The sequence below is a fragment of the Entelurus aequoreus genome, linkage group LG02, assembly GCF_033978785.1.
Source record: "Entelurus aequoreus isolate RoL-2023_Sb linkage group LG02, RoL_Eaeq_v1.1, whole genome shotgun sequence".
In the NCBI taxonomy this organism is placed as follows: Eukaryota; Metazoa; Chordata; class Actinopteri; order Syngnathiformes; family Syngnathidae; genus Entelurus; species Entelurus aequoreus.
Genome location: NC_084732.1, coordinates 14,852,879 through 14,878,269, shown reverse-complemented (window position 1 = coordinate 14,878,269; position 25,391 = coordinate 14,852,879). Strand labels below are relative to the sequence as shown.

The 25,391-nt window shown below is 39.1% G+C and overlaps 1 protein-coding gene across 1 annotated transcript; it reads left to right on the top strand.

Moving 5' to 3' along the window:
• Positions 1 to 2,932: 2,932 nt before the first annotated feature.
• On the top strand, positions 2,933 to 4,395 carry cebpa (CCAAT enhancer binding protein alpha). Its single transcript, XM_062066759.1, has one exon. It carries the CDS (start codon positions 3,005 to 3,007, stop codon positions 3,794 to 3,796), a length of 792 nt encoding a protein of 263 aa, XP_061922743.1. The 5' UTR covers positions 2,933 to 3,004; the 3' UTR covers positions 3,797 to 4,395.
• The last annotated feature ends 20,996 nt before the right edge of the window (positions 4,396 to 25,391 follow it).

Sequence of the window (25,391 nt, the reverse complement as noted above, 5' to 3'; positions counted from 1 at the left end):
TGAATGAAGTAATACAAATGTCAGAATGAATGAATTAAATTTCAGTGACTTAATAAGTATCGTGTGAATGGATGAATACAAATGTCAGCAAATGAATGGATATAATGTGAATACATGAATGCAAGTGTCTGAGGAAAAATTATTTTCACTAACATAATGAATCCATCCATAAAGTGTGAATTAATAATGTTTGAGTGAATGAATGACTAAAATGAGTGAATTTTTGAATACATTACTATAATTTCAGTGACCTAATCGATAAAATGTGAATGGATGAATAAATTAATAAATCAAATGTCAATTGCTTAATGAATAAAGTGTGAATAATAAAAATAGTGTTAATAAATACAAATTTAAGTGAATAAATGACTAAAATGTGAGTGAATGATTGAATATAGTTTGGATGAATAACATGTGAATGGATGAATACAATTGTCAGTAAATGAATTGATAAAATGTGAACAAATGAATACAAATAGGAGTGAACGATCAAATACAAAATGTCAGTGAATGAATGAACATGAATGTGACTTAGTAGCTAAAGTGTGAATGGATGAATACACATGTCAATAAACACATTGACAGAACGTGAATTAATTAATACAAATGTCAATGAATGAATGAATAAATAAAATGTCAGTGACTTAACGAAGTGATGCATGAATGCAATCGTCAATGAATGAATGAATCCAAATGTCAATGACTGAATACATGAATAGAATGTCAGTGATTTAACGAAGTGTGGATGCATGAATACATGAATGAATGAATCCAAATGGCAATGACTGAATACATGAATATAATGTCAGTGACTTAACGAAGTGTGGATGCATGAATACAATCGTCAATGAATGAATGAATCCAAATGTCAATGACTGAATACATGAATAGAATGTCAGTGACTTAACGAAGTGTGGATGCATGAATACAATCGTCAATGAACAAATTAATCCAAATGGCAATGACTGAATACATGAATAGAATGTCAAGGACTTAACGAAGTGTGGATGCATGAATACATGAATGAATGAATCCAAATGTCAATGACTGAATACATGAATATAATGCCAGTGACTTAACGAAGTGTGGATGCATGAATACAATCGTCAATGAACGAATTAATCCAAATGGCAATGACTGAAAACATGAATATAATGTCAAGGACTTAACGAAGTGTGGATGCATGAATACATGAATGAATAAATCCAAATGTCAATGACTGAATACATGAATATAATGCCAGTGACTTAACGAAGTGTGGATGCATGAATATGATCGTCAATGAATGAATGAATCCAAATGTCAATGACTGAATACATGAATAGAATGTCAGTGACTTAACGAAGTGTGGATGCATGAATACATGAATGAATTAATCCAAATGGCAATGACTGAATACATGAATATAATGTCAGTGACTTAACGAAGTGTGGATGCATGAATACAATCGTCAATGAATGAATGAATCCAAATGTCAATGGACTGAATACATGAATAGAATGTCAATGCCTTAACGAAGTGTGGATGCATGAACACATGAATGAATGAATCCAAATGTCAATGACTGAATACATGAATAGAATGTCAATGCCTTAACGAAGTGTGGATGCATGAATACAATCGTCAATGAACGAATTAATCCAAATGGCAATGACTGAATACATGAATAGAATGTCAATGACTTAGCAAAGTGTGGATGCATGAATACATGAATGAATGAATCCAAATGTCAATGATTGAATACATGAATACAATGCCAGTGACTTAATGAAGTGTGGATGCATGAATACAATCGTCAATGAACGAATGAATCCAAATGGCAATGACTGAATACATGAATATAATGTAAGTGAATGGTTTGAGGTTATGAGGACATTTCCGGAGTTAACGAAGTGTGGATGCATGAATACAATCGTCAATGAATGAATGAATCCAAATGTCAATGGACTGAATACATGAATAGAATGTCAGTGACTTAACGAAGTGTGGATGCATGAATACATGAATGAATGAATCCAAATGGCAATGACTGAATACATGAATATAATGTCAGTGAATTAACAAAGTGTGGATGCATGAATACAATCGTCAATGAATGAATGAATCCAAATGTCAATGACTGAATACATGAATAGAATGTCAATGCCTTAACGAAGTGTGGATGCATGAACACATGAATGAATGAATCCAAATGTCAATGACTGAATACATGAATATAATGTCAGTGACTTAACGAAGTGTGGATGCATGAATACAATCGTCAATGAACGAATGAATCCAAATGGCAATGACTGAATACATGAATAGAATGTCAATGCCTTAACGAAGTGTGGATGCATGAATACATGAATGAATGAATCCAAATGTCAATGACTGAATACATGAATATAATGCCAGTGACTTAACGAAGTGTGGATGCATGAATACGATCGTCAATGAATGAATGAATCCAAATGTCAATGACTGAATACATGACTGAATGGTTTGAGGTTATGAGGACATTTCCACAGTCTGCCACTAGAGGGCACTGCCGCCAAGCTAATGTGTGCCTATGTCAACATCCATGACCTACGACCCCTGACCTGACACACGTGTCATTATTTTCGAACAATAACATGAATGACTGAATGACGTGTGCAGGTTTGACTACGTCGTCATCACGCACCTTCTGTTGATTATGTCAGAATGAGGGACAAGCGGTAGAAATGGATGGATGGATGTTTTTCAAGACAAAATGCAAACGCTTTTCGCCGTTTCGTTTATAGCGAAGACAAGAGGTCAAAGGTTGCGTCCAGAGTAGACCACCCTCTCGTTGGCTGCACAAGGTTCACGCGCGCAGGGGAGAGGGGGGCGGGTCCCGACGACCCCTAAGAACCCCGCCCCCCTCGTCTATAAAAGCGCACTCTGACAGCTCCCCCCGCAGTCGGCCCACAGCCACCCACGCGGTCCGGTCCGCCCCACGGAGTTTGTTGTCATGCAGGACGCGCGCGTCTAACCCGCAGCGATGGAGCTGTCCAACCTGTACGAGGTGGCGGCCCCGCGGCTCCCGGCGAGCCATCACGCCTCCTCCTCCTCCTCCTCCTCCTCGGCGGCGGCGGCGGACCCGGGCGGGGACATCGGGGACACGGAGGCGTCCATGGACCTGAGCGCCTACATCGACACGTCCGCCCTGAACGACGAGTTCCTGGCCGACTTGTTCCAGAACACTTCCCGCCACGACAGGCTCCGGCACGCCAACTGCGACGTCGTCTACGAGCACGCGCCGCCGCCGCCGCCGCACTTGTACGGCGCGGAGCTCAAACCGGAGCCCTACTACGAGCGCGCCCGCCCCGCGGCCATCAAGCAGGAGCCCCGCGACGAGGACGCGCCGCCGCCGCCGCCGGCCTACCTGCACCACTACCCGCCGCCGCCGCCGCCGCACCTGCAGTACCAGGTGGCGCACTGCGCGCAGACCGCCGTGCACCTCCAGCACCCGGGCCAGCCCACCCCGCCGCCCACGCCGGCGCCCAGTCCGCACCACTACCCCCCCACGCAGCACCACCAGCGTGGGGGCGGGAAGTCCAAGAAACACGTGGACAAGAACAGCCCGGAGTACCGGCTGCGGCGGGAGCGCAACAACGTGGCCGTGCGCAAGAGCCGCGACAAGGCCAAGCTGCGCAACATGGAGACGCAGCAGAAGGTTCTGGAACTGAGCAGCGACAACGAGCGGCTGCGGCGCCGCGTGGAGCACCTGAGCCGCGAACTGGACGCCCTGCGGGGCATTTTCAGGCAGCACCCCTCGGACGGGAGCCGCTGAAGCCCCTCCCTCAGAGGGGGTCAGTGATCTATGCCAGTGGTCCCCAACCACCGGTCCGCGGACCGATTGGTACCTGGCCGCACAAGAAATTATTATTATTATTTTTTTTTTTAATTAAATCAACATAAAAAACACAATATCCATCCATCCATCCATTTTCTACCGCTTATTCCCTTCGGGGTCACGGGGGGGCGCTGGAGCCTATTTTAGCTACAATCGGGCGGAAGGCAGGGTACACCCTGGACAAGTCGCCACTTCATCGCAGGGCCAACACAGATAGACAGACAACATTCACACTCACATTCACACACTAGGGCCAATTTAGAAAAAAAAATATATATATATATATATTTCACCCCCCCGTCAAGCGTTGACCGGTACGCAGCTACAAAAAGGTTGGGGACCACTGATCTATGCAACACACGGTGCCTTCCGGTCCCTTGACCTTTCACCTCGTGCCCTCTGACATGAACTCATGAACACAAAAAAAAATCAGCGAGAAAGGATTTTTTTTTCTTTTCTACATTTGTTGACAGTAAACATTCCTCCATGACACATGTATAAATGTATATGATATATGAATAAAGCAGCTTGTTTTAGCCTCTGGTCTGCTCCGTTTCCACCGGGACTGGACCCGGACCCGGACCCTGGAAGTCGATATGTTGTCATGATGTCATCATAGTGGGAGAGGAGGGCGGGGGGAGCGCTCTGTAAATAGACACCTGTGTCCCAGCATGCAGTGGGGTTTATACTCAGCAGGAAGTTGGGTCGGAGGGGCGGTTACCATGGTGATGCTCTTGTTAATTGCTGTCAATCGTTCCTGCGTTGACATCTGCGGCGCATATAACTGGACGTTCCCCCGGTTGCCAAACACAACACTGGATCGCGGCGCGAGGAATTCTCCTCGCATCCCTCGTGTTGGGGTGTGCGGCCGGGGGCCAAGTTGGCGCCGGTCCCGAGGCGCAGTCAATCTGACAAAGTCAACACGGAGAAGTGGATGGCGTGCTCGGTAAACACTGATAAGAGCTGGCGTGCACGCCTTGAGAGGCCCCCTCCATGCATGCTCACCTCAGCCATGACCTCTGAGCAAGGCAGGAAGTGTTAGCACGTAGCAGCAGTTAGCATTGATCATGGAAGACTAGCGCTAAACATTTGTAAACATTGGAACAAAACGCAGCGTGTGGACAAACTTAGCATGTAACTAGTCACCATAATGTAACAGTTTGTAAAGTAACTATATATAATGTCAACTCGTTGTAAAGTAACTACATGTAATGTAACTAGTTGTAAAGTAACTGCATGTAATGTAACTGTTTGTAAAGTAACTATATATAATGTCAACTCGTAAAGTAACTACATGTAATGTAACTAGTTGTAAAGTAACTACATGTAATGTGACTGTAAAGTAACTATATATGATGTCAACTCGTAAAGTGACTACATGTTATGTAACTAGTTGTAAAGTAAGTGGTTGTAATGTAACTATATATAATGTAAAGTAGTTGTAAAGTAACTATATATTAGGTAAAGTAGTTGTAAACTAACTGGATTTAATGTAAGTAGTTGTTAAGTAATTATATATAATGTCAACTAGTTGTAAAGTAGCTAGATGTAATGTAAACTAGTTGTATAGTCGCTAAATGTAATGTAAACTAGTTGTAAACTAACTGGATGTAATGTAAGTACTTGTTAAGTCATGATATATGTAATGTAAACTAGTTGTATAGTCGCTAAATGTAATGTAAACTAGTTGTAAACTAACTGGATGAAATGTAAGTAGTTGTTAAGTCATGATATATGTAATGTAAACTAGTTGTATAGTCGCTAAATGTAATGTAAACTAGTTGTAAACTAACTGGATGTAATGTAAGTAGTTGTTAAGTCATGATATATGTAATGTAAACTAGTTGTAAAGTACCTAGATGTCATGTAACTAGTTGTAAAGTAACTACATATAATGTAACTGTTTGTAAAGTAACTACATATTATGTCAACTCGTTGTAAAGTGACTACATGTTATGTAACTAGTTGTAAAGTAACTAGATGTAATGTAACTATTTGTAAAGTAACTATAAAAAAATGTAAACAAGTTGTAAAGTAACTATACATTATGTAAAGTAGTTGTAAACTAACTGGATGTAATGTAAGGAGTTGTTAAGTAATTATATATAATGTCAACTAGTTGTAAAGTAGCTAGATGTAATGTCAACTAGTTGTAAAGTCGCTAAATGTAATTGAAACTAGTTGTAAAGTAATTGGATGCAATGTAAGTAGTTGTTAAGTAATGATATGTATAATGTAAACTAGTTGTAAAGTACCTATTGATTGATTGATTGATTGAGACTTTTATTAGTAGGTTGCACAGTGAAGTACATATTCCGTACAATTGACCACTAAATGGTAACACCCGAATAAGTTTTTCAACTTGTTTAAGTCGGGGTCCACTTAAATTAGATGTCTAGATGTCATGTAACTAGTTGTAAAGTAACTACATGCAATGTAACTGTTTGTAAAGTAACTATATATAGCGTAACTAGTTGTAAAGTCACCTGATGTACTACAAGTAGATGGAAAGCGCATACATGTCATGCAACTAGTTGTAATGTAACTAGAGGTAATGGAAACTAGTTGTAAAGTGACTACATGTAATGTAACTAGTTGTAAAGTACCCCAGTGTTATTTAGTTAGTTTTAAAGTAACTACATGTAATGTAACTAGTTGTAAAGTACCCCAGTGTTATTTAGTTAGTTTTAAAGTAACTATATGTAATGTAACGAGTTGTAATGTAACTAGTTGTAAAGTACCCCAGTGTTATTTAGTTAGTTTTAAAGTAACTATATGTAATGTAACGAGTTGTAATGTAACTGGTTGTAAAGTAACTATATATAATGTAACTAGTTGTAAAGTCAACTGATGTACTGCAAGTATATATGAAGTACCTAGATGTCATGTAACTAGTTCTAAAGTAACTATATATCATGTAAAATAGTTGTAAAGTAACTATATATATATATATATATATATATATATATATATATATATATATATATATATATATATATATACACAATTCAACTAGGTGGAAAGTACCTACATGTAATGTAATTAGTTGGAATGTAACTATTTGTAAAGTAACTACATGTAATGTAACTAGTTGTAAAGTAATTATATATAATGTAACTAGTTGTAAAGTCACCTGATGTAATACAAGTAGTTGTGAAGTAACAATATATTATGTAAACTAGATGTTATGTAATTAGTTGTAATGTAACTAGTTGTAAAGTAATTATATATAATGTAACTAGTTGTAAAGTCACCTGATGTAATACAACTAGTTGTAAAGTCACCTGATGTAATGCAACTAGTTGTAAAGTAACTATATATTATGTAAAATAGTTGTGAAGTAATTATATATAATGTAACTAGTTGTAAAGTACCCAGATGTAATGTAATTAGTTGTAAAGTAACTATATGTAATGTAACTAGTTGTAAAACATCTATTTATAATGTAAACTAAAATCAATTGATATAATGTAAATAGTTGTAAAGTAACTATATATAACGTAACTTGTTGTAAAGTCACCCGATGTAATACAAGTAGTTTTAAAGTAAATAGATGTAATGTAACTAGTTGTAAAGTCACCCGATGTAATACAAGTAGTTTTAAAGTAAAAACATGTAATGTAACTAGTTGTAAAGTAAGTAGATGTAATGTAACTAGTTGTAAAGTAACTAGCTGTAATGGCAGGGGTGTCCAAATTGTTTCCACTGATGGCCACAGACTGACAAATCAAAGGATGCGGAAGCCATGTTTGAAGTTTTCACCTTCAAAACCTGAACAATGTATAGATTATTTTTTTTAAAGCACTACAAAATGCAATTTTGGTAGATAATTTCGTATGAATTCTGTTAGCATGCTAAAATGCTAACTGTAAAGTGCGTGTACCTGAAAAAATTGGTTAAAAATGCTAGCCTGCTAACATTAGCATGCATCAAGTATCAAAATATGACTGATGTGTATACCTGCAAAATGAGCTAAAAAAAAAAAGCTAGCATGTTAACAATACTATGCTAACATGATAACATTAGTATGCATCAGCGAATTACCAAAATATATGACAGTGAGGTTAATACCTGCTAAATTGGCCAAAAAAAAGCTAGCATGAGGATGTTAGCATACTAAAATGCTAACAGTAACGTGCGTGTACCTAAAAAAAAAATGATTAAAAATGCTAGCCTACTAACATTAGCATGCATCAAGTATCAAAATATGACTGATGTGTAAACCTGCAAAATGAGCTAAAAAAGTTAGCATTTTAACAGTACTATGCTAACATGATAACATTAGTATGCATCAGCCAATTACCGAAATATATGACAGAGAGGTTTATACCTGCTAAATTGGCCAAAAAAAGCTAGCATGAGGATGTTAGCATGCTAAAATGCTAGCAGTAACATGCGTGCACCTGAAAAAAATGGTTTGAAATGCTAGCCTGCTAACATTAGTACCTAAATATGACTCATGTGTAGACCTACGAAATTATATGTAAAAAAAAAAAAGCTAACATGCTAACATTAGCATGATAACAGGTATCGTTGAAAAATTTGCTAGGGTCCGCAAACGGAGAGCTGTGCATGTGTGCATGTGTGTGTGTGTGTGTGTGTGTGAGATCAGAGTTCACATGTTAGTTTGCTGAGGGAGGGGGCTCACACACACACACACACACACACACACACACACACACACACACACACACACACACACACACACACACACACACACACACAGAGTCAAAGGTCAAAGTCGTGATCAGAGCTGTTTGCTCCCAATTGTGACTACATAGCATGAGCCCATCAGGTTGGGGAGGGGTTAGGGGGTAATGGGGTGGAGGGGGGGGGGGGGGAGTTATGGTCATAGTCCATGTCTTGTGACCTGTGTGGGTGGGCGGGGCCATGAGGGTGACGGGTCCAACAAAATACAGAAAGCATACACACAAAATTTGCAGCCACTTGTTGCTAGGCAGAGTTCGCCGGTGCTGCAGGCCAATGAAAAAACTGCATGTGCCAGCCACACCCACTCGGGGGCTGATAGCGCCCCCCCCCCGCCCTCTGGTCAGCTGACGAACTTTTTTAAAAAAAAGACCGCTCTGCATGGAATACAAAATACACACACCGTCTCCTGGCAGCAAAGCTAATACTAGCCTGTTGATGCTAAGCACATTTGCTGACATCATGGCCACACCCACCCCATTTAGTGAAGTGCAGCACACACACACACACACACACACATGCACACACACACACACGCACACAAGATTCAAGCTGAGAAGTTTCTTTCTGTTTTTATTGTGTTGTGCCGCTAAAGAGTTAAATTTTACACTGTGTGTGTGTGTGTGTGTGTGTGTCCTTGTATTTCTACCCTTCTTGAGACATCAACAAGGAAAAGTAGCTTCCATATGAGGACCGGTGAACAAGTTAGGACATAAATCATGGTCCCAATATGGAAAACCTTTGCATCTAATAGAGAATGTCTCATTTGCACCTCTGGTGGTGAAATCTATCAACATAAGGGTGGTCCCAAAAAGGGGGGATTTTTCAAATTGACTGTTTTAAAAGTGCTCCCCCTCTGGTCAACATATGAAATAACAAGTGTGTGTAAAAATTCGAAGTGCTCCCCCCTGGTCAACATATGACATAACAAGTGTGTGTAAAAATTCGAAGTGCTCCCCCCTGGTCAACATATGAAATAACAAGTGTGTGTAAGAAATTTAAATGCGCCCCCTTCGGTCAAAATGTATTAAAAAAATAAATAAATATGTATATAGAGACATACTGTAATTACTTGAAGTAAATAATGAAGATTAAAAAACAACTTCAAACAAAAATAAATTAAAAAATTAAAAAAATAACTAAAAGTAGTCTTTTTCTCACAATGTGTCGACTTTTTTCTTATAAAATTGGGAACAATTTCTCATATTCTTTCTGTTTCTGGAATATTGCAATATTTTCTCGTAAAATTATAACTTTTTTTTTGGTAAAATTATAACTTTTTAATGCAAAATGGTGACATTTGTCATATAAAATTTTGACTTTTATCACAATATTACCAATTTTTGTTGTTGTTCTTGTAAAATAGTGACATTTATTGAGTAAAATTTCGATTATTATTATAATATTGCCAACATTTTAAAGTTTTCTTATAAAATTGTGACTTTTGCAGAGTAAAATTACGGCTCTTTTCATAAAATTGCCAAAATGTTAAGCTTTTTCTTGTAAAATTGCGTGAACAAGTTAGGACATAAATCATGGTCCCAATATGGAAAACAATTGCATCTAATAGAGAATAGTCTCATTTGCACCCCTGGTGGTGAAATCTATCAAAATGAGGGTGGTCCCAAAAAGGAGGGATTTTTCAAATTGACTTTGTGTCGGTTTTAAAAGTGCTCCCCTTCTGGTCAACGTATGAAATAACAAGTGTGTGTAAAAAGTGGAAGTGCTCCCCCTCTGGCCAACATATGTAATAACAAGTGTGTGTAAGAAATTGAAATGCGCCCCCTTTGGCCAAAATTAATTACAAAAAAAAAAATTGTATATAGAGACATACTGCAATAACTTGAAGTAAATACTGTAGATTAAAAAACAATTATCAACAAAAAATGAACTAAAAGTAGTCTTTTTCTCACAATGTGTCGCCTTTTTTCTTATAAAATTGGGAACAATTTCTCATGTTCTTTCTGTTTCTGTAATATTGCAATATTTTTGTCGTATGATTATTACTTTTTTATGTAAAATTATGAGTTTTTAATGCAAAATGGTGACATTTGTCATATAAAATTCTGACTTTTATCACAATATTACCAATTTTTTTGTTGTTCTTGTAAAAAAGTGAATTTTCTTTAAACAAAATTTGCATGTTCTCCCCGTGACTGCGTGGGTTCCCTCCGGGTACTCCGGCTTCCTCCCACCTCCAAAGACATGCACCTGGGGATAGGTTGATTGGCAACACTAAATTGGCCCTAGTGTGTGAATGTGAGTGTGAATGTTGTCTGTCTATCTGTGTTGGCCCTGTGATGAGGTGGCGACTTGTCCATGGTGTACACCGCCTTCCACCCGAATGCAGCTGAGATAGACTCCAGTTACCCCGCAACCCCGAAAGGGACAAGCGGTAGAAAATGGATGGATGGATGGAAAATTCCGATTATTATTATAATATTGCCAAAATGTTAAAGTTTTCTTATAAAATTGAGACTTTTGTCGAGTAAGATTACGACTCTTTTCATAAAATTGCCAAAATGTTCAAGTTTTTTTTATAAATTTGTGACTTTTGTAGAGTAAAATTACGACTCTTTTCATAAAATTGCCAAAATGTTAAAGTTTTCGTATAAAATTGTGACTTTTGTCGAGTAAAATTACAACTTATTTTCATAAAATTGCCAAAATGTTAAAGTTTTCTTATAAAATTGTGACTTTTGTGTGGTAATCTGTAAATGTCCTTGCCTATTTCTGTTGTCTGCACTCCATGTTCACTCTCTCTCTCGTTCACAGTATGGAGTGCAGCTGACGCAAGGCAGCAGCACACACCTGACTGTAATTAAAAACAGCCTATTTAACCAGGCTGCTGACAACCGGTGAGCGCCGGAACTTTGCCATTGCTTGCTACCTGTTGGTCGTGCCAAAAGAACTCACTAGTTCATCGTGTGCTTTTCATCTCAGGTTTGCCCGTATTATTCCTAGCCTTGTCTAGCGTTTTATTTTGTATCCAGTCTAGTTACTTCTTTCATGAAGTATAGTTTTCCTAGCCTTGTCTAGCGCTTTTAGTTTTGTGTTTTTTCCCTTAGTAGTTTTTTACATGGTGTGTTGTGTGTTTTCCACCATCGCCTTTGTTTTGCTACCTTGTGCTTCCGCCTAATAAAAGGAAGAACAATTGTAAACACAAATTCGTCTCTGCATCCTTGGGATCCACCTCACCGATTCCTAACAGAAAGTTCCGGCCAAACGATGGAACCCGCAGAGACAGACCCCTTGAAAAGAGCATTGCAAGGCCAGGCTCAAAGGATCAACCAGCAGGGGGACCAGCTTGACCACCTGAGCCGAGGTCTACAGGGGATGTCGGAGCGTCAAGACGCCATGTTGGAGCGAGTCAACATGCTGCTAGCCACCGTCATACCCACCTCGACCACTCCTTGATTCAGCTTTTACTCCATTACAATCAGCGAGGTTTTTAACTAAACTCGATCTACGTAACGCTTACCATCTTGTTCGCATCCGAGAGGGGGATGAATGGAAGACCGCATACTGTGGTAATCTGTAAATGTCCTTGCCTATTTCTGTTGTCTGCACTCCATGTTCACTCTCTCTCTCGTTCACAGTATGGAGTGCAGCTGACGCAAGGCAGCAGCACACACCTGACTGTAATTAAAAACAGCCTATTTAACCAGGCTGCTGACAACCGGTGAGCGCCGGAACTTTGCCATTGCTTGCTACCTGTTGGTCGTGCCAAAAGAACTCACTAGTTCATCGTGTGCTTTTCATCTCAGGTTTGCCCGTATGTACAAGGTGTCTAACACCGAACTCAAAGCACTAGAAGAATACATAAACACATCTATAGCTGCCGGCCTCATTCGCCCTTCGACCGCACCTGTAGCCGCTGGATTTTTTTTTGTCGAAAAGAAGGACAAGTCCCTACGGCCTTGTATAGACTACCGCACTCTTAATCAGATTACTATCAAGAATAAGTAACCTCTACTAAGGTTCCGTTTGAATGGGGACCCGAAGCCAATTCCGCGTTCTTGAGGCTGAAAAGGTTGTTTACTTCTGCCCCTGTTCTGTGTTACCCTGACCGTTCTCTCCAATTTTTTGTTGAGGTGGACGCTTCTGATTCAGGTGTAGGGGCCGTACTCTCCCAGAAATCTACCACCGACCAGAAGTTGCACCCCTGTGCTTTCTTCTCTCGTCGCCTATCCCCTGCTGAGAGAAATTATGACATTGGCAACAGGGAGCTTCTGGCGGTCATTTTGGCCCTTCAGGAGTGGAGACATTGGCTGGAAGGGGCGGAGCAACCATTCATCATCTACACAGACCACAAGAACCTGTCCTACTTAAGGACCGCCCAGAGACTGAACCCCCGCCAGGCCAGGTGGCAACTATTTCTGACCCGTTTTAACTTTATCATCACTTTCCGACCTGGTTCTCAGAATGGGAAGCCCGATGCCCTGTCCCGTGTCTACTCTTCATCCTTTGAGAATTCTTCACATGAACCAATTGTTCCCCATACCCACGTCATTGGGGGACTCCAGTGGGACATCGAGCGGCAAGTCTTGGAGGCCCTGAAGTCGGACACATCTCCTCGGGGCTGCCCACCAGGCCGGTTGTTTGTGGTTCCTCGGCTCCGTTCCAGCGTTCTGGATTGGGCACATGGGTCGAAGATCGCTTGCCATCCAGGTATTCGTCGCACCAGTTTTGTCCTCTCCCAGCGTTTTTGGTGGCCATCCATTCTGGCAGATACGAAGGCGTTTGTGGCAGCATGTCGGATCTGCGCCCGGAACAAGGCATCCCACCAGGCTCCAGCAGGACTGTTACACCCATTACCCATCCCCTCCCGCCCGTGGTCACACATAGCTGTGGACTTTGTCACAGGACTACCCCCCTCCGAGGGTAATGACACTGTCTTGACCATTGTGGACCGGTTCTCGAAGATGGCCCACTTCGTGGCCCTCCCCAAGCTGCCGTCAGCTCTTGAAACTGCCCAATTATTAGTGCTCCACGTTTTCCGGCTGCACGGCATCCCCACTGATGTGGTATCCGACAGAGGACCACAGTTTTCCTCGGCCGTCTGGAGGGCATTCTGCAAATCTCTGGGGGCCTCCCCTAGCCTGTCCTCCGGCTACCACCCTCAGAGCAATGGACAGACCGAGCGGACCAACCAAGACCTGGAGGCAGCCATCCGGTGCACTTGTCATCAGCAACCTTCGACCTGGTCTGAGAATCTCCCATGGATCGAATACGCTCACAATTCCCTCATTAGCTCCGCCACCGGCCTGTCTCCATTTCACGTCGCCTATGGGTTCCAACCACCAGTTTTTCCTTCTACCCAACCCAGTGCCGACGTCCCATCTGTTACTGCACACCTACATCGGGCTCACCAGGCTTGGCGCAACACCAGGGCGGCGTTAAGAAGAACATCGGCCAGGAATCAACTCTTAGCCAACCGCCATCGCACACCAGCCCCACACTACCTGTTGGGACAGAAGGTCTGGTTATCGTCTCGGGACCTACCATTGGCCACCGAATCTAGGAAACTGGCTCCCAGGTTCATTGGACCATTCCCCATTGCCAAGATCATCAATCGTGTTGCAGTCAAGCTCCATCTCCCTAGATCTCTCAAGTGCCATCCTGTTTTTCACGTGTCCCGCATCAAGCCTGTCTCATCCAGCCCGCTCAGTCCTCCGGAGGTACCGCCTCCTCCACCCAGGCTGGTTGATGGTCACCCAGCATTTACTGTAAACACCATCTTGGATGTGAGAAGAAGGGGAAGGGGTTTCCAATACCTGGTGGACTGGGAGGGGTACGGCCCAGAGGAACGGTCATGGATTTCTAGATCGCTTATAATTGACAAGGACTTGATCAAGGACTTTTACGTTCGATTCCCAGACAAGCCAGGTAGGTCGCCAGGAGGCGTCCGTTGAGGGGGGGGTACTGTGGTAATCTGTAAATGTCCTTGCCTATTTCTGTTGTCTGCACTCCATGTTCACTCTCTCTCTCGTTCACAGTATGGAGTGCAGCTGACGCAAGGCAGCAGCACACACCTGACTGTAATTAAAAACAGCCTATTTAACCAGGCTGCTGACAACCGGTGAGCGCCGGAACTTTGCCATTGCTTGCTACCTGTTGGTCGTGCCAAAAGAACTCACTAGTTCATCGTGTGCTTTTCATCTCAGGTTTGCCCGTATTATTCCTAGCCTTGTCTAGCGTTTTATTTTGTATCCAGTCTAGTTACTTCTTTCATGAAGTATAGTTTTCCTAGCCTTGTCTAGCGCTTTTAGTTTTGTGTTTTTTCCCTTAGTAGTTTTTTACATGGTGTGTTGTGTGTTTTCCACCATCGCCTTTGTTTTGCTACCTTGTGCTTCCGCCTAATAAAAGGAAGAACAATTGTAAACACAAATTCGTCTCTGCATCCTTGGGATCCACCTCACCGATTCCTAACATTTTGTCGAGTAAGATTACGACTCTTTTCATAAAATTGCCAAAATGTTAAAGTTTTCTTATAAAATTGTGACTTTTGTCGAGTAAAATTACGACTCTTTTCATAAAATTGCCAAAATGTGAACGTTTTTTTAATAAAATTGTGACTTTTCTCGAGTAAAATTACGACTAATTTTCATAAAATTGCCAAAATGTTAAATGTTTCTTATAAAATTGTGACTTTTATCGAGTAAGATTACGACTCTTTTCATAAAATTGCCAAAATGTTCAAGTTTTCGTATAAAATTGTGACTTTTGTCGAGTAAAATTACAACTTATTTTCATAAAATTGCCAAAATGTTAAAGTTTTCTTATAAAATTGTGACTTTTGTCGAGTAAGATTACGACTCTTTTCATAAAATTGCCAAAATGTTAAAGTTTTCTTATATAATTGTGACTTTTGTAGAGTAAAATTACGACTCTTTTCATAAAATTGCCAAAATGTTAACGTTTTTTTAATAAAATTGTGACTTTTCTCGAGTAAAATTACGACTCATTTTCATAAAATTGCCAAAATGTTAAATGTTTCTTATAAAATTGTGACTTTTATCGAGTAAGATTACGACTCTTTTCATAAAATTGCCAAAATGTTAAAGTTTTCTTATAAAATTGTGACTTCTGTCGAACAAAATTACGACTCTTTTTAAAAATTGCCAAAATGTTCAAGTTTTCTTATAAATTTGTGACTTTTGTCGAGTAAAATTACAACTCTTTTCATAAAATTGCCAAAATGTTAAAGTGTTCTTATAAAATTGTGACTTTTGTCGAGTAAAATTACGACTCTTTTCATAAAATTGCCAAAATGTTAACGTTTTCTTATAAAATTGTGACTTTTGTCGAGTAAAATTACGACTCTTTTCATAAAATTGCCAAAATCTTAAAGTTTTCTTGTAAAATTGTGACTTTTGTCGAGTAAGATTATGACACTTTTCACAAAATTGCCAAAATGTTAAAGTGTTCTTATAAAATTGTGACTTTTGTCGAGTAAGATTTTGACACTTTTCATAAAATTGCCAAAATGTTAAAGTGTTCTTATAAAATTGTGACTTTTGTCGAGCAAAATTACGACTCCTTTCATAAAATTGCCAAAATGTTAACGTTTTCTTATAAAATTGTGACTTTTGTCGAGTAAAATTCCGACTCTTTTCATAAAATTGCCAAAATGTTAAAGTTTTCTTATAAAATTGTAACTTTTGTCAAGTAAAATTACGACTCTTTTCATAAAATTGACAAAATGTTAAAGTTTTCTTATAAAATTGTGACTTTTGTCGAGTAAAATTACGACTCTTTTCATAAAATTGCCAAAATGTTAAAGTTTTCTTATAAAATTGTGACTTTTGTCGAGTAAGATTACGACTCTTTTCATAAAATTGCGAAACTCTTAACGTTTTTTATAAAATTGTGACTTTTGTCGAGTAAAATTACGACTTATTTTCATAAAATTGCCAAAATGTTAAAGTTTTCTTATAAAATTGTGACTTTTGTTGAGTAAAATTACGACTCTTTTCATAAAATTGCCAAAATTTTAACGTTTCTTATAAAATTGTGACTTTTGTCGAGTAAAATTACGACTCTTTTCATAAAATTGTCAAAATGTTAAAGTTTTCTTATAAAATTGTGACTTTTGTCGAGTAAAATTACGACTCCTTTCATAAAATTGCCAAAATGTTAAAGTTTTCTTATAAAATTGTGACTTTTGTCGAGTAACATTATGACTCTTTCCATAAAATTGCCAAAATGTTCAAATTTTCTTATAAAATTGTGACTTTTGTCGAGTAAGATTACGACTCTTTTCATAAAATTGCCAAAATGTTAAAGTTTTCTTATAAAATTGTGACTTTCGTCGAGTAAAATTAATACTCTTTTCATAAAATTGCCAAAATGTTTAAGTTTTCTTATAAAATTGTGACTTTTGTCGAGTAAGATTACGACTCTTTTCATAAAATTGCCAAAATGTTAAAGTTTTCTTGTAAAATTGTGACTTTTGTAGAGTAAAATTACGACTCTTTTCATAAAATTGTCAAAATGTTAAAGTTTTTTTATATAAAATTGTGACTTTTGTCGACTAAGATTACGACTCTTCTCATAAAATTGCCAAAATGTTAAAGTTTTCTTATAAAATTGTGACTTTTGTCGAGTAAAATTGACTCTTTTCATAAATTGCCAAAATGTTAAAGTGTTCTTATAAAATTATGACTTTTGTCGAGTAAAATTACGACTCTTTTCATAAAATTGCTAAAATGTTAAAGTTTTCTTATAAAATTGTGACTTTTGTCGAGTAAAATTATGACTCTTTTCATAAAATTGCCAAAATGTTAAAGTTTTCTTATAAATTTTGACTTTTGTCGGGTAAAATTCCGACTCTTTTCATAAAATTGCCAAAATGTTAAAGTTTTCTTATAAGGTTGTGAGTTCAAACCCCGGCCGAGTCATACTAAAGACTATAAAAATGGGACCCATTACCTCCCTGCTTGACACTCAGCATCAAGGGTTGGAATTGGGGGTTAAATCACCAAAAATGATTCCCGGGCGCGCCCACCGCTGCTGCTCACTGCTCCCCTCACTTCCCAGGGGGTGATCAAGGGTGATGGGTCAAATGCAGAGAATAATTTCGCCACACCTAGTGTGTGTGTGACAATCATTGGTACTTTAACTCCAACTTTTAACTTAAATTACAACTCTTTTCATAAAATTGCCAAAATGTTAAAGTGTTCTTATAAAATTGTGACTTTTGTCGAGTAAGATTTCGACACTTTTCATAAAATTGCCAAAATGTTAAAGTGTTCTTATAAAATTGTGACTTTTGTCGAGTAAGATTACGACTCTTTTCATAAAATTGCGAAACTCTTAACGTTTTTTATAAAATTGTGACTTTTGTCGAGTAAAATTACGACTTATTTTCATAAAATTGCCAAAATGTTAAAGTTTTCTTATAAAATTGTGACTTTTGTTGAGTAAAATTATGACTCTTTTCATAAAATTGCCAACATTTTAACGTTTCTTATAAAATTGTGACTTTTGTCGAGTAAAATTACGACTCTTTTCATAAAATTGTCAAAAGGTTAAAGTTTTCTTATAAAATTGTGACTTTTGTCGAGTAAAATTACGACTCCTTTCATAAAATTGCCAAAATGTTAAAGTTTTCTTATAAAATTGTGACTTTTGTCGAGTAAAATTATGACTCTTTCCATAAAATTGCCAAAATGTTCAAATTTTCTTATAAAATTGTGGCTTTTGTCGAGTAAGATTACGACTCTTTTCATAAAATTGCCAAAATGTTAAAGTTTTCTTATAAAATTGTGACTTTCGTCGAGTAAAATTACTACTCTTTTCATAAAATTGCCAAAATGTTTAAGTTTTCTTATAAAATTGTGACTTTTGTCGAGTAAGATTACTACTCTTTTCATAAAATTGCCAAAATGTTAAAGTTTTCTTATAAGGTTGTGAGTTCAAACCCCGGCCGAGTCATACTAAAGACTATAAAAATGGGACCCATTACCTCCCTGCTTGACACTCAGCATCAAGGGTTGGAATTGGGGGTTAAATCACCAAAAATGATTCCCGGGCGCGCCCACCGCTGCTGCTCACTGCTCCCCTCACTTCCCAGGGGGTGATCAAGGGTGATGGGTCAAATGCAGAGAATAATTTCGCCACACCTAGTGTGTGTGTGACAATCATTGGTACTTTAACTCCAACTTTTAACTTAAATTACAACTCTTTTCATAAAATTGCCAAAATGTTAAAGTGTTCTTATAAAATTGTGACTTTTGTCGAGTAAGATTTCGACACTTTTCATAAAATTGCCAAAATGTTAAAGTGTTCTTATAAAATTGTGACTTTTGTCGAGTAAAATTACGACTCCTTTCATAAAATTGCCAAAATGTTAAAGTTTTCTTAGAAAATTGTGACTTTTGTCGAGTAAAACTATGACTCTTTTCATAAAATTGCCAAAATTGTAAAATTGCGACTGTTATTGAGTAAAATTCTAACTTTTATCATAATATTGCACAAGTCTTTCTTGTAAAATTTTGACTTGCGTTGAATGAAATTAAGACTTTTATTATAATACTGCCAAAAATGTTTTCTTGTTTTTTGTGTGAAATTGTGTCATTTTTCTTGTGAAATTCCAACTAATTTTTAACAACAAGCTTTTTTATATTTGCATAGTATGTATATATTATTAATGTTGTAAATACAAATCTTTATGTGTCTAGAAAGGGTGGTAGCCATTTTTCGGAGGTCTCAAGAAGGTAAGAAATACAGGAAAATGTGTGTGTGTGTGTGTGTGTGTGTGTGTGTGCGTTTGTGTGTGTGTGTGTGTGTGCGTGTGTGATTGATGGTCTTGTTTAAAGGCGGGGGGAGGGGGGGGGGGGGCTATTGTTGCAGCTTTTGGCGAGGACGTGGACGTGCACGCCAACAATAGCGTTGTGACTTATTGACTGTGCAGGCAGGCCAAAAGACAGGAGGTGGGGGCGGAGCCAAGAGAAGAAAACATAAAAAGTTTGTCCTCCTCCAGTGTCAAAAGGGCTGCGTCATGCAAAAACGTAGAATCCAACAACTCCCCCGGACCTCCCGTCAAGTAGACCACAGCCAAGCGGCGAGCAAAAGACACAAACATGGCTTCCGGCCAGCCTCTTCTTCTCTCTTTGGACTGTTCTTCTCCCCGCATCCACACCAGCGCAGCATTCCTGCCACACCGCTGGGAATGTTTTATGCAAACATGGCCGCTCTCACTCACTCGGTGGTCCGATACGATCGGTGCCCGACGCCGCTCTCATGGAGGACGAGGTCTACGAGAGGATGTAGGTTCCTCTCCTGGTGGTCGCCATACAGCAGAGCAGCAGTTGAGAGTGATGTCATAGTTAGCGTGCTGCTAATTGCTGATGAGAAAGGACAAACAGGAAGTGCACACCTGTAGCTTGGGTGGTCATTATAGAATTGTCCTCACCATTTCTTGGTATCAGCTTGTACCACTGTCACCTCGTAGGTATCACTTGGTTTCACCTTGTTTTATTACCTAGTTGTACCTGGTATCAGCTGGTACCACCTGGTAGCTATTACTTTGTACCACTTAGTGTCAGCTGGTACAAATCACCTGGTAGATATTTTCTGGTATCACCTGGTAGGTGCCACCTTGATTTACCTGGAATCAGATGGTATCACCTTGTAGGTGCCATCTAGTTTTACCTGGTATCAGATGGTATCACCTGGTAGGTTTTACCTGGTATCAGCCACATTTTTTTTTTTTTTTACCTGTGTCACCTTGTTAGTATCACTATGATTTACTTGGTATCAGCTTGTGCCTCCTGGTTGGTATCACCCAGTAGGTTTTATCTGGTATTTCCTGGTGTAACCTGGTAGGTACCAACTATTTTTACTGGGTTTTAGATGGTATCACCTAGTAAGTATCACCTGGTTTTACTTGGCATAAGCTTGTACCACCCGGTTGGTATCACCTGTTAGGTTTTACCTGTTATCAGCCACATTTTTTTTTTACCTGTATCAGATGTTATTACCTGGTAGGTATCACCTAGTTTTACTTGTTATCAGCTTGTACTACCCGGTTGGTATCACCTACCTGGTTGGTATCACCTGGTTTTACTTGGTATGCGCTTGTACCACCTAGTTGGTATCACCTGGTAGGTTTTACCTGGTATCACCTGGTCACTTTTTTCCGGGTATCAGATGGTATCAACTGGTAAGTATCACCTGGATTTACTTGGTATAAGCTTGTACCACCCGGTTGGTATCACCCGGTAGGTTTTACCTGGTATCAGCCTGTTTTTTTGTTTTTTTTACCTGTATCAGATGTTATTACCTATTAGGTATCACCTAGTTTTACTTGTTATCAGCTTGTACTACCCGGTTGGTATCACCTAGTAGGTTTTACCTGGTATCAATCAATCAATCAATCAATGTTTATTTATATAGCCCTAAATCACAAGTGTCTCATCACCTGGTTGGTATCACCCGGTGGGTTTTACCTGGTATCAGCCACATTTTTTTAACCTGAATCACCTGGTTTTACTTGGTATGCGCTTGTACCACCTGGTTGGTATCACCTGGTAGGTTTTACCTGGTATCACCTGATTACTTTTTTTCCGGGTATCAGATGGTATCAACTGGTAAGTATCACCTGGATTTACTTGGTATAAGCTTGTTCCACCCGGTTGGTATCACCTAGTAGGATTTACCTTGTATCACCTGGTGTCCCCTGGTTGGTATCACCTGGTGGGTTTGACCTGGTATCAGCCACCTTTTTGAAACCTGTATCACCTGGTCGGTATCACCTGGTTTTATTTGGTATCAGCTTGTACCACCTGGTTGGTATCTCCTGGTAGGTTTTACCTGGTATCACTAGTCACTTTTTTCCCCCCGGGTATCAGATGGTATCACCTGGTAAGTATCACCCGGTTTCAATCGGTATCAGCTTGTATCACCTGCCAGGCATAACCTAGTTTTACCTGGCATCAGCTTGTACCACCTGGTTAGTATCACCTGATAGGTATCACCTGGTATCAACCGGCGTCACCTGGTTGGTATCAGCGAGTATAAGCTGGTATCATTCAGGAGAAAACATGTTGACACTTAAAGGGACACACAAAGTGTCAGTGTGTGCGTGTGTGTGTGTGTGTGTGTGTGTGTGTGTGTGTGTGTTCTTGTATTTCTGCCTTTCTTGAGACACCAACAAGGAAAAGTACCTTCCATATGAGGACCGGTGAACAAGTTAGGACCAAAATCATGGTACCAATGCGCAAAAACCATTGCACCTAATAGAGAGCCAAATACTAGAGTCCGTGAACATTGCTCCAAAGTGAGGATTTTTTTAGTGATTTAACGTGCATACAAAAGTAAACATTGACAGGTGCAAAGGCAGCAATATATGATAAAAGAAGACGGCAGCTAAAGAAGGACTTCCCTATTCATCCCCGACAGTTAGCTTCTACAGCTGGGTTACCCAAAGTGCGGCACAGGGGCCATCTGTGGTCCGTGACTCCTTTGTTATTGGCCTTAAGCACATTACATAAAACAAAAAAATAGAGATCTCATTTGCACCCCTGGTGGTGAAATCTATCAAAATTAGGAGGGATTTTTCAAATTGATTGTGTCGGTTTTAAAAGTGCTCCCCTCTCTGGTCAACATATGAAATAACAAGTGTGCGTAAAAATTTGAAGTGCTCCCCGTCTGGCCAACATATGTAATAACAAGTGTGTGTAAGAAATTGAAATGCGCCCCCTTTGGTCAAAATTAATTTAAAAAATAATATTAAATACGTATATAGAGACATACTATAATAACTTGAAGTAAATAATGAAGATTAAAAACCAATTACAAACAAAAAATTCCCCCAAAAATAAATTAACTAAAAGTATTTTTCTCACAATGTGTCGACTTCTTTCATATAAAATTGGGAACAACTTCTCATATTCTTTCTGTTTCTGTAATATTGCGATATTTTCTCGTAAAATTATGACTTTTTTTATGTAATATTATTACTTTTTACTGCAAAATGGTGACATTTGTCATATACAATTCTGACTTTTATCACAATATTGCCAATTTTTTTGTTGTTCTTGTAAAACAGTGACATTTTTGGAGTAAAATGATGACTCTTGTCATAATTTTGCCAAGTAAAAATGACCATTATTATTAAAATATTGCCGAAATTTAAAAGCTCTCTTATAAAATTGTGACTTTTGTCGAGTAAACTTACGACTGTGTGTGTGTTCTTGTATTTCTACCCTTCTTGAGACATCAACAAGGAAAAGTAGCTTCCATATGAGGAGGTGTGAACAAGTTAGGACCGAAATCATCGTCCCAATATGGAAAAACCATTGAATCCAATAGAGAGCCAAATACTAGAGTCCGTGAACATTGCTCCAAAGTCAGGATTTTTTGTTGGTTTAATGTGCCTACAAAAGTAAACATTGACAGGTGCAAAGGCAGCAATATATCATAATACAAGACGGCAGCTAAAGAAGGACTTCCATATTCATCACCGATAAAAACCCGACTTTCGGTGTTGACGTAAGACAACCCATATGTGACCATAGGATGAACAAATACACTACGGTACTAAGACTAGAGTGGCCATTAACAGTTAGCTTCTACAGCTGGGTTGCCCAAAGTGAGGCATAAAAAACTAAATTTGGCAAAAAAAAATAGATTTTTTTTAAAATTTAGAGACATACTGTAATAAGTTGAAGTAAATAATGAAGATTAAAAACCCATTACAAACAAAAAAATACAAATGAACTAAAATAAGTCTTTTTCTCCCAATCTGTCGACTTTTTTCTTATAAAATATTGGGAGCAATTTCTCATATTCTTTCTGTTTCTGTAATATTGCAGTATTTTCTTGTAAAATTATTACTTTTTCACGTAAAAATATGACTTTTTAATGCAAACATTTGTCATGTAAAATTCTGAGTTTTATCGCATATATTGCCAATTTTTTTGGTTGTTCTCGTAAAATAGTGACTTTTTTGAGTAAAACGATGACTTTTGTCATAGTTTGGCAGAGTAAAATTCCGATCATTATTATAACATTGCCGACATTTGAAAGTTTTGTTATAAAATTGTGACTTTTCTCGGGTAAAATTGCGACTCTTTTCATAAAATTGCCCACATTTGAAGCTTTTCTTGTAAAATTGTGACTTTTATTGAGTAAAATTCCAACTTTTATCATAACATTGCACAAATGTTCAGTTTTTCTTGTCCAGCTTTGGACTTGTGTTGAGTAAAATGACGACTTTTGTTATAGTCCCGCCAAAATTCGAAGTTTTTCTTGTGAAATTGTGACCTTTTTCTTGTGAAATTTCCAGTCATTTTTCACAACAAGCTTTTTTATATTTACATAGTTTGCATGTATTATTCATGTTGTAAATACAAATCTTTATATGTCTAGAAAGGGTGGTCCTAAAGAGGGAGGCATTTTTCTCAGGTCTCAAGAAGGTAACAAATAGGGTGTGTGTGTGTGTGTGTGTGTGCGTGTGTGTGTGTGGATAAGATAGAGTTGTAGCTGCATGAAGACGATGCGGATGAAGATAGCAAAGGTCAGCTGACTCTCTGACGTCTTCACCTTGTAGGCCGCAAACATTCCTAAACAAGCGCCTTTGCTAGCATTAGCATCTTTAGCATTGTTAGCACGTTTGTGCGCCGCTTTTGCGGTCATGTTGATGAGTAACGTGCTGGAGCGGCGGCGGCGAGGTGAAAGTCTGCGCTGATAAATCCGCTTAGCGGCCACACTCGGACTTTATCCAGCTCAGCCGCTCGGCCGCTGCCGTCTCGCCGCTTTGAGCCGCCGCTTACGTCCAGTCCGCGCTGGAAGTCCTTTTCTCTTTACGTAAGACGCCGCCGAGCGCCAGGAAGTCACTGCGAGGCGAGCGGCTGAGACGGCGTGCTGGAGAGGGTGAAAAAACAACGTGGAAGACAAACATAAATACAACATGAAAGTGTGGGGGGCAGACAAAGTTGATGATGGGACTTTCACTTCCTTATTTGGGCATGGAGCAAAATAGACAATGACCACAGGAAGTGACATTGCAGTCTCGTCAACATTCACAACGTAAACAAACGACCCCGCGATGATGACACTCGCCGTCTCTCTTTACCACGTGCCGATGTCATCAGGTCACATGACCACCGAAGAGGCTGAAATCATCGTCATCAGAGTTTGGACCCGCCCACATTGAGTTATGTCAATCATCTTCAAAGTTCGGGACGTGTGTATGTCGCGGGTGTCCATTTGTTAGCTTTCTAATATTAGCATGTTAGCTTTTTAGCAAATTTTTTTTTTTTTTGGCGTCAAATATTTTGTGACTTGACGAAGGATAACTGATGATTGACATAACTCATGTCGCTAGGTCAGAGAACTAGAAAATGCAATTTCGGTAGAAATTTCGTGTAAAGGCTCAAGACCCGAACTGAAATGCTAACAATTAGCACGCTGGCCAGATGGCGTCACAAAAACAGAACTATGCTAACATGTTAACAATGGCATGTGTACAGTTAGCATTAGTGAAATACCAAAATATATGACACTGAGGTGGATACCCGCTAAATTGGCTGGAAAAAAGGCTAACATGCTACTGTCAGCATGCTAAAATGCTAACTGTAACATGCATCAAGTACCAACATATATTACTCTGAGGTGTATACCTGAAATAAATGTGTTTAAAATGCTAGCCTGCTAACGTTAGCATGCATCATGTACCAAAATACAACTGAGGTGTATACTTACGAAATTAGCCGGAAAAAAAGCTAGCATATTAACGTTAGCATGCATCAAGTTCAAGACTGAGGTGTATACCTACAAAAATATCTAGCAAACTAACATTAGCATGCTAACAGGT

Bases quoted from the DNA above. Each gene is read 5' to 3' on its own strand.
- cebpa (XM_062066759.1), top strand. From the start codon at position 3,005: ATGGAGCTGTCCAACCTGTACGAGGTGGCGGCCCCGCGGCTCCCGGCG.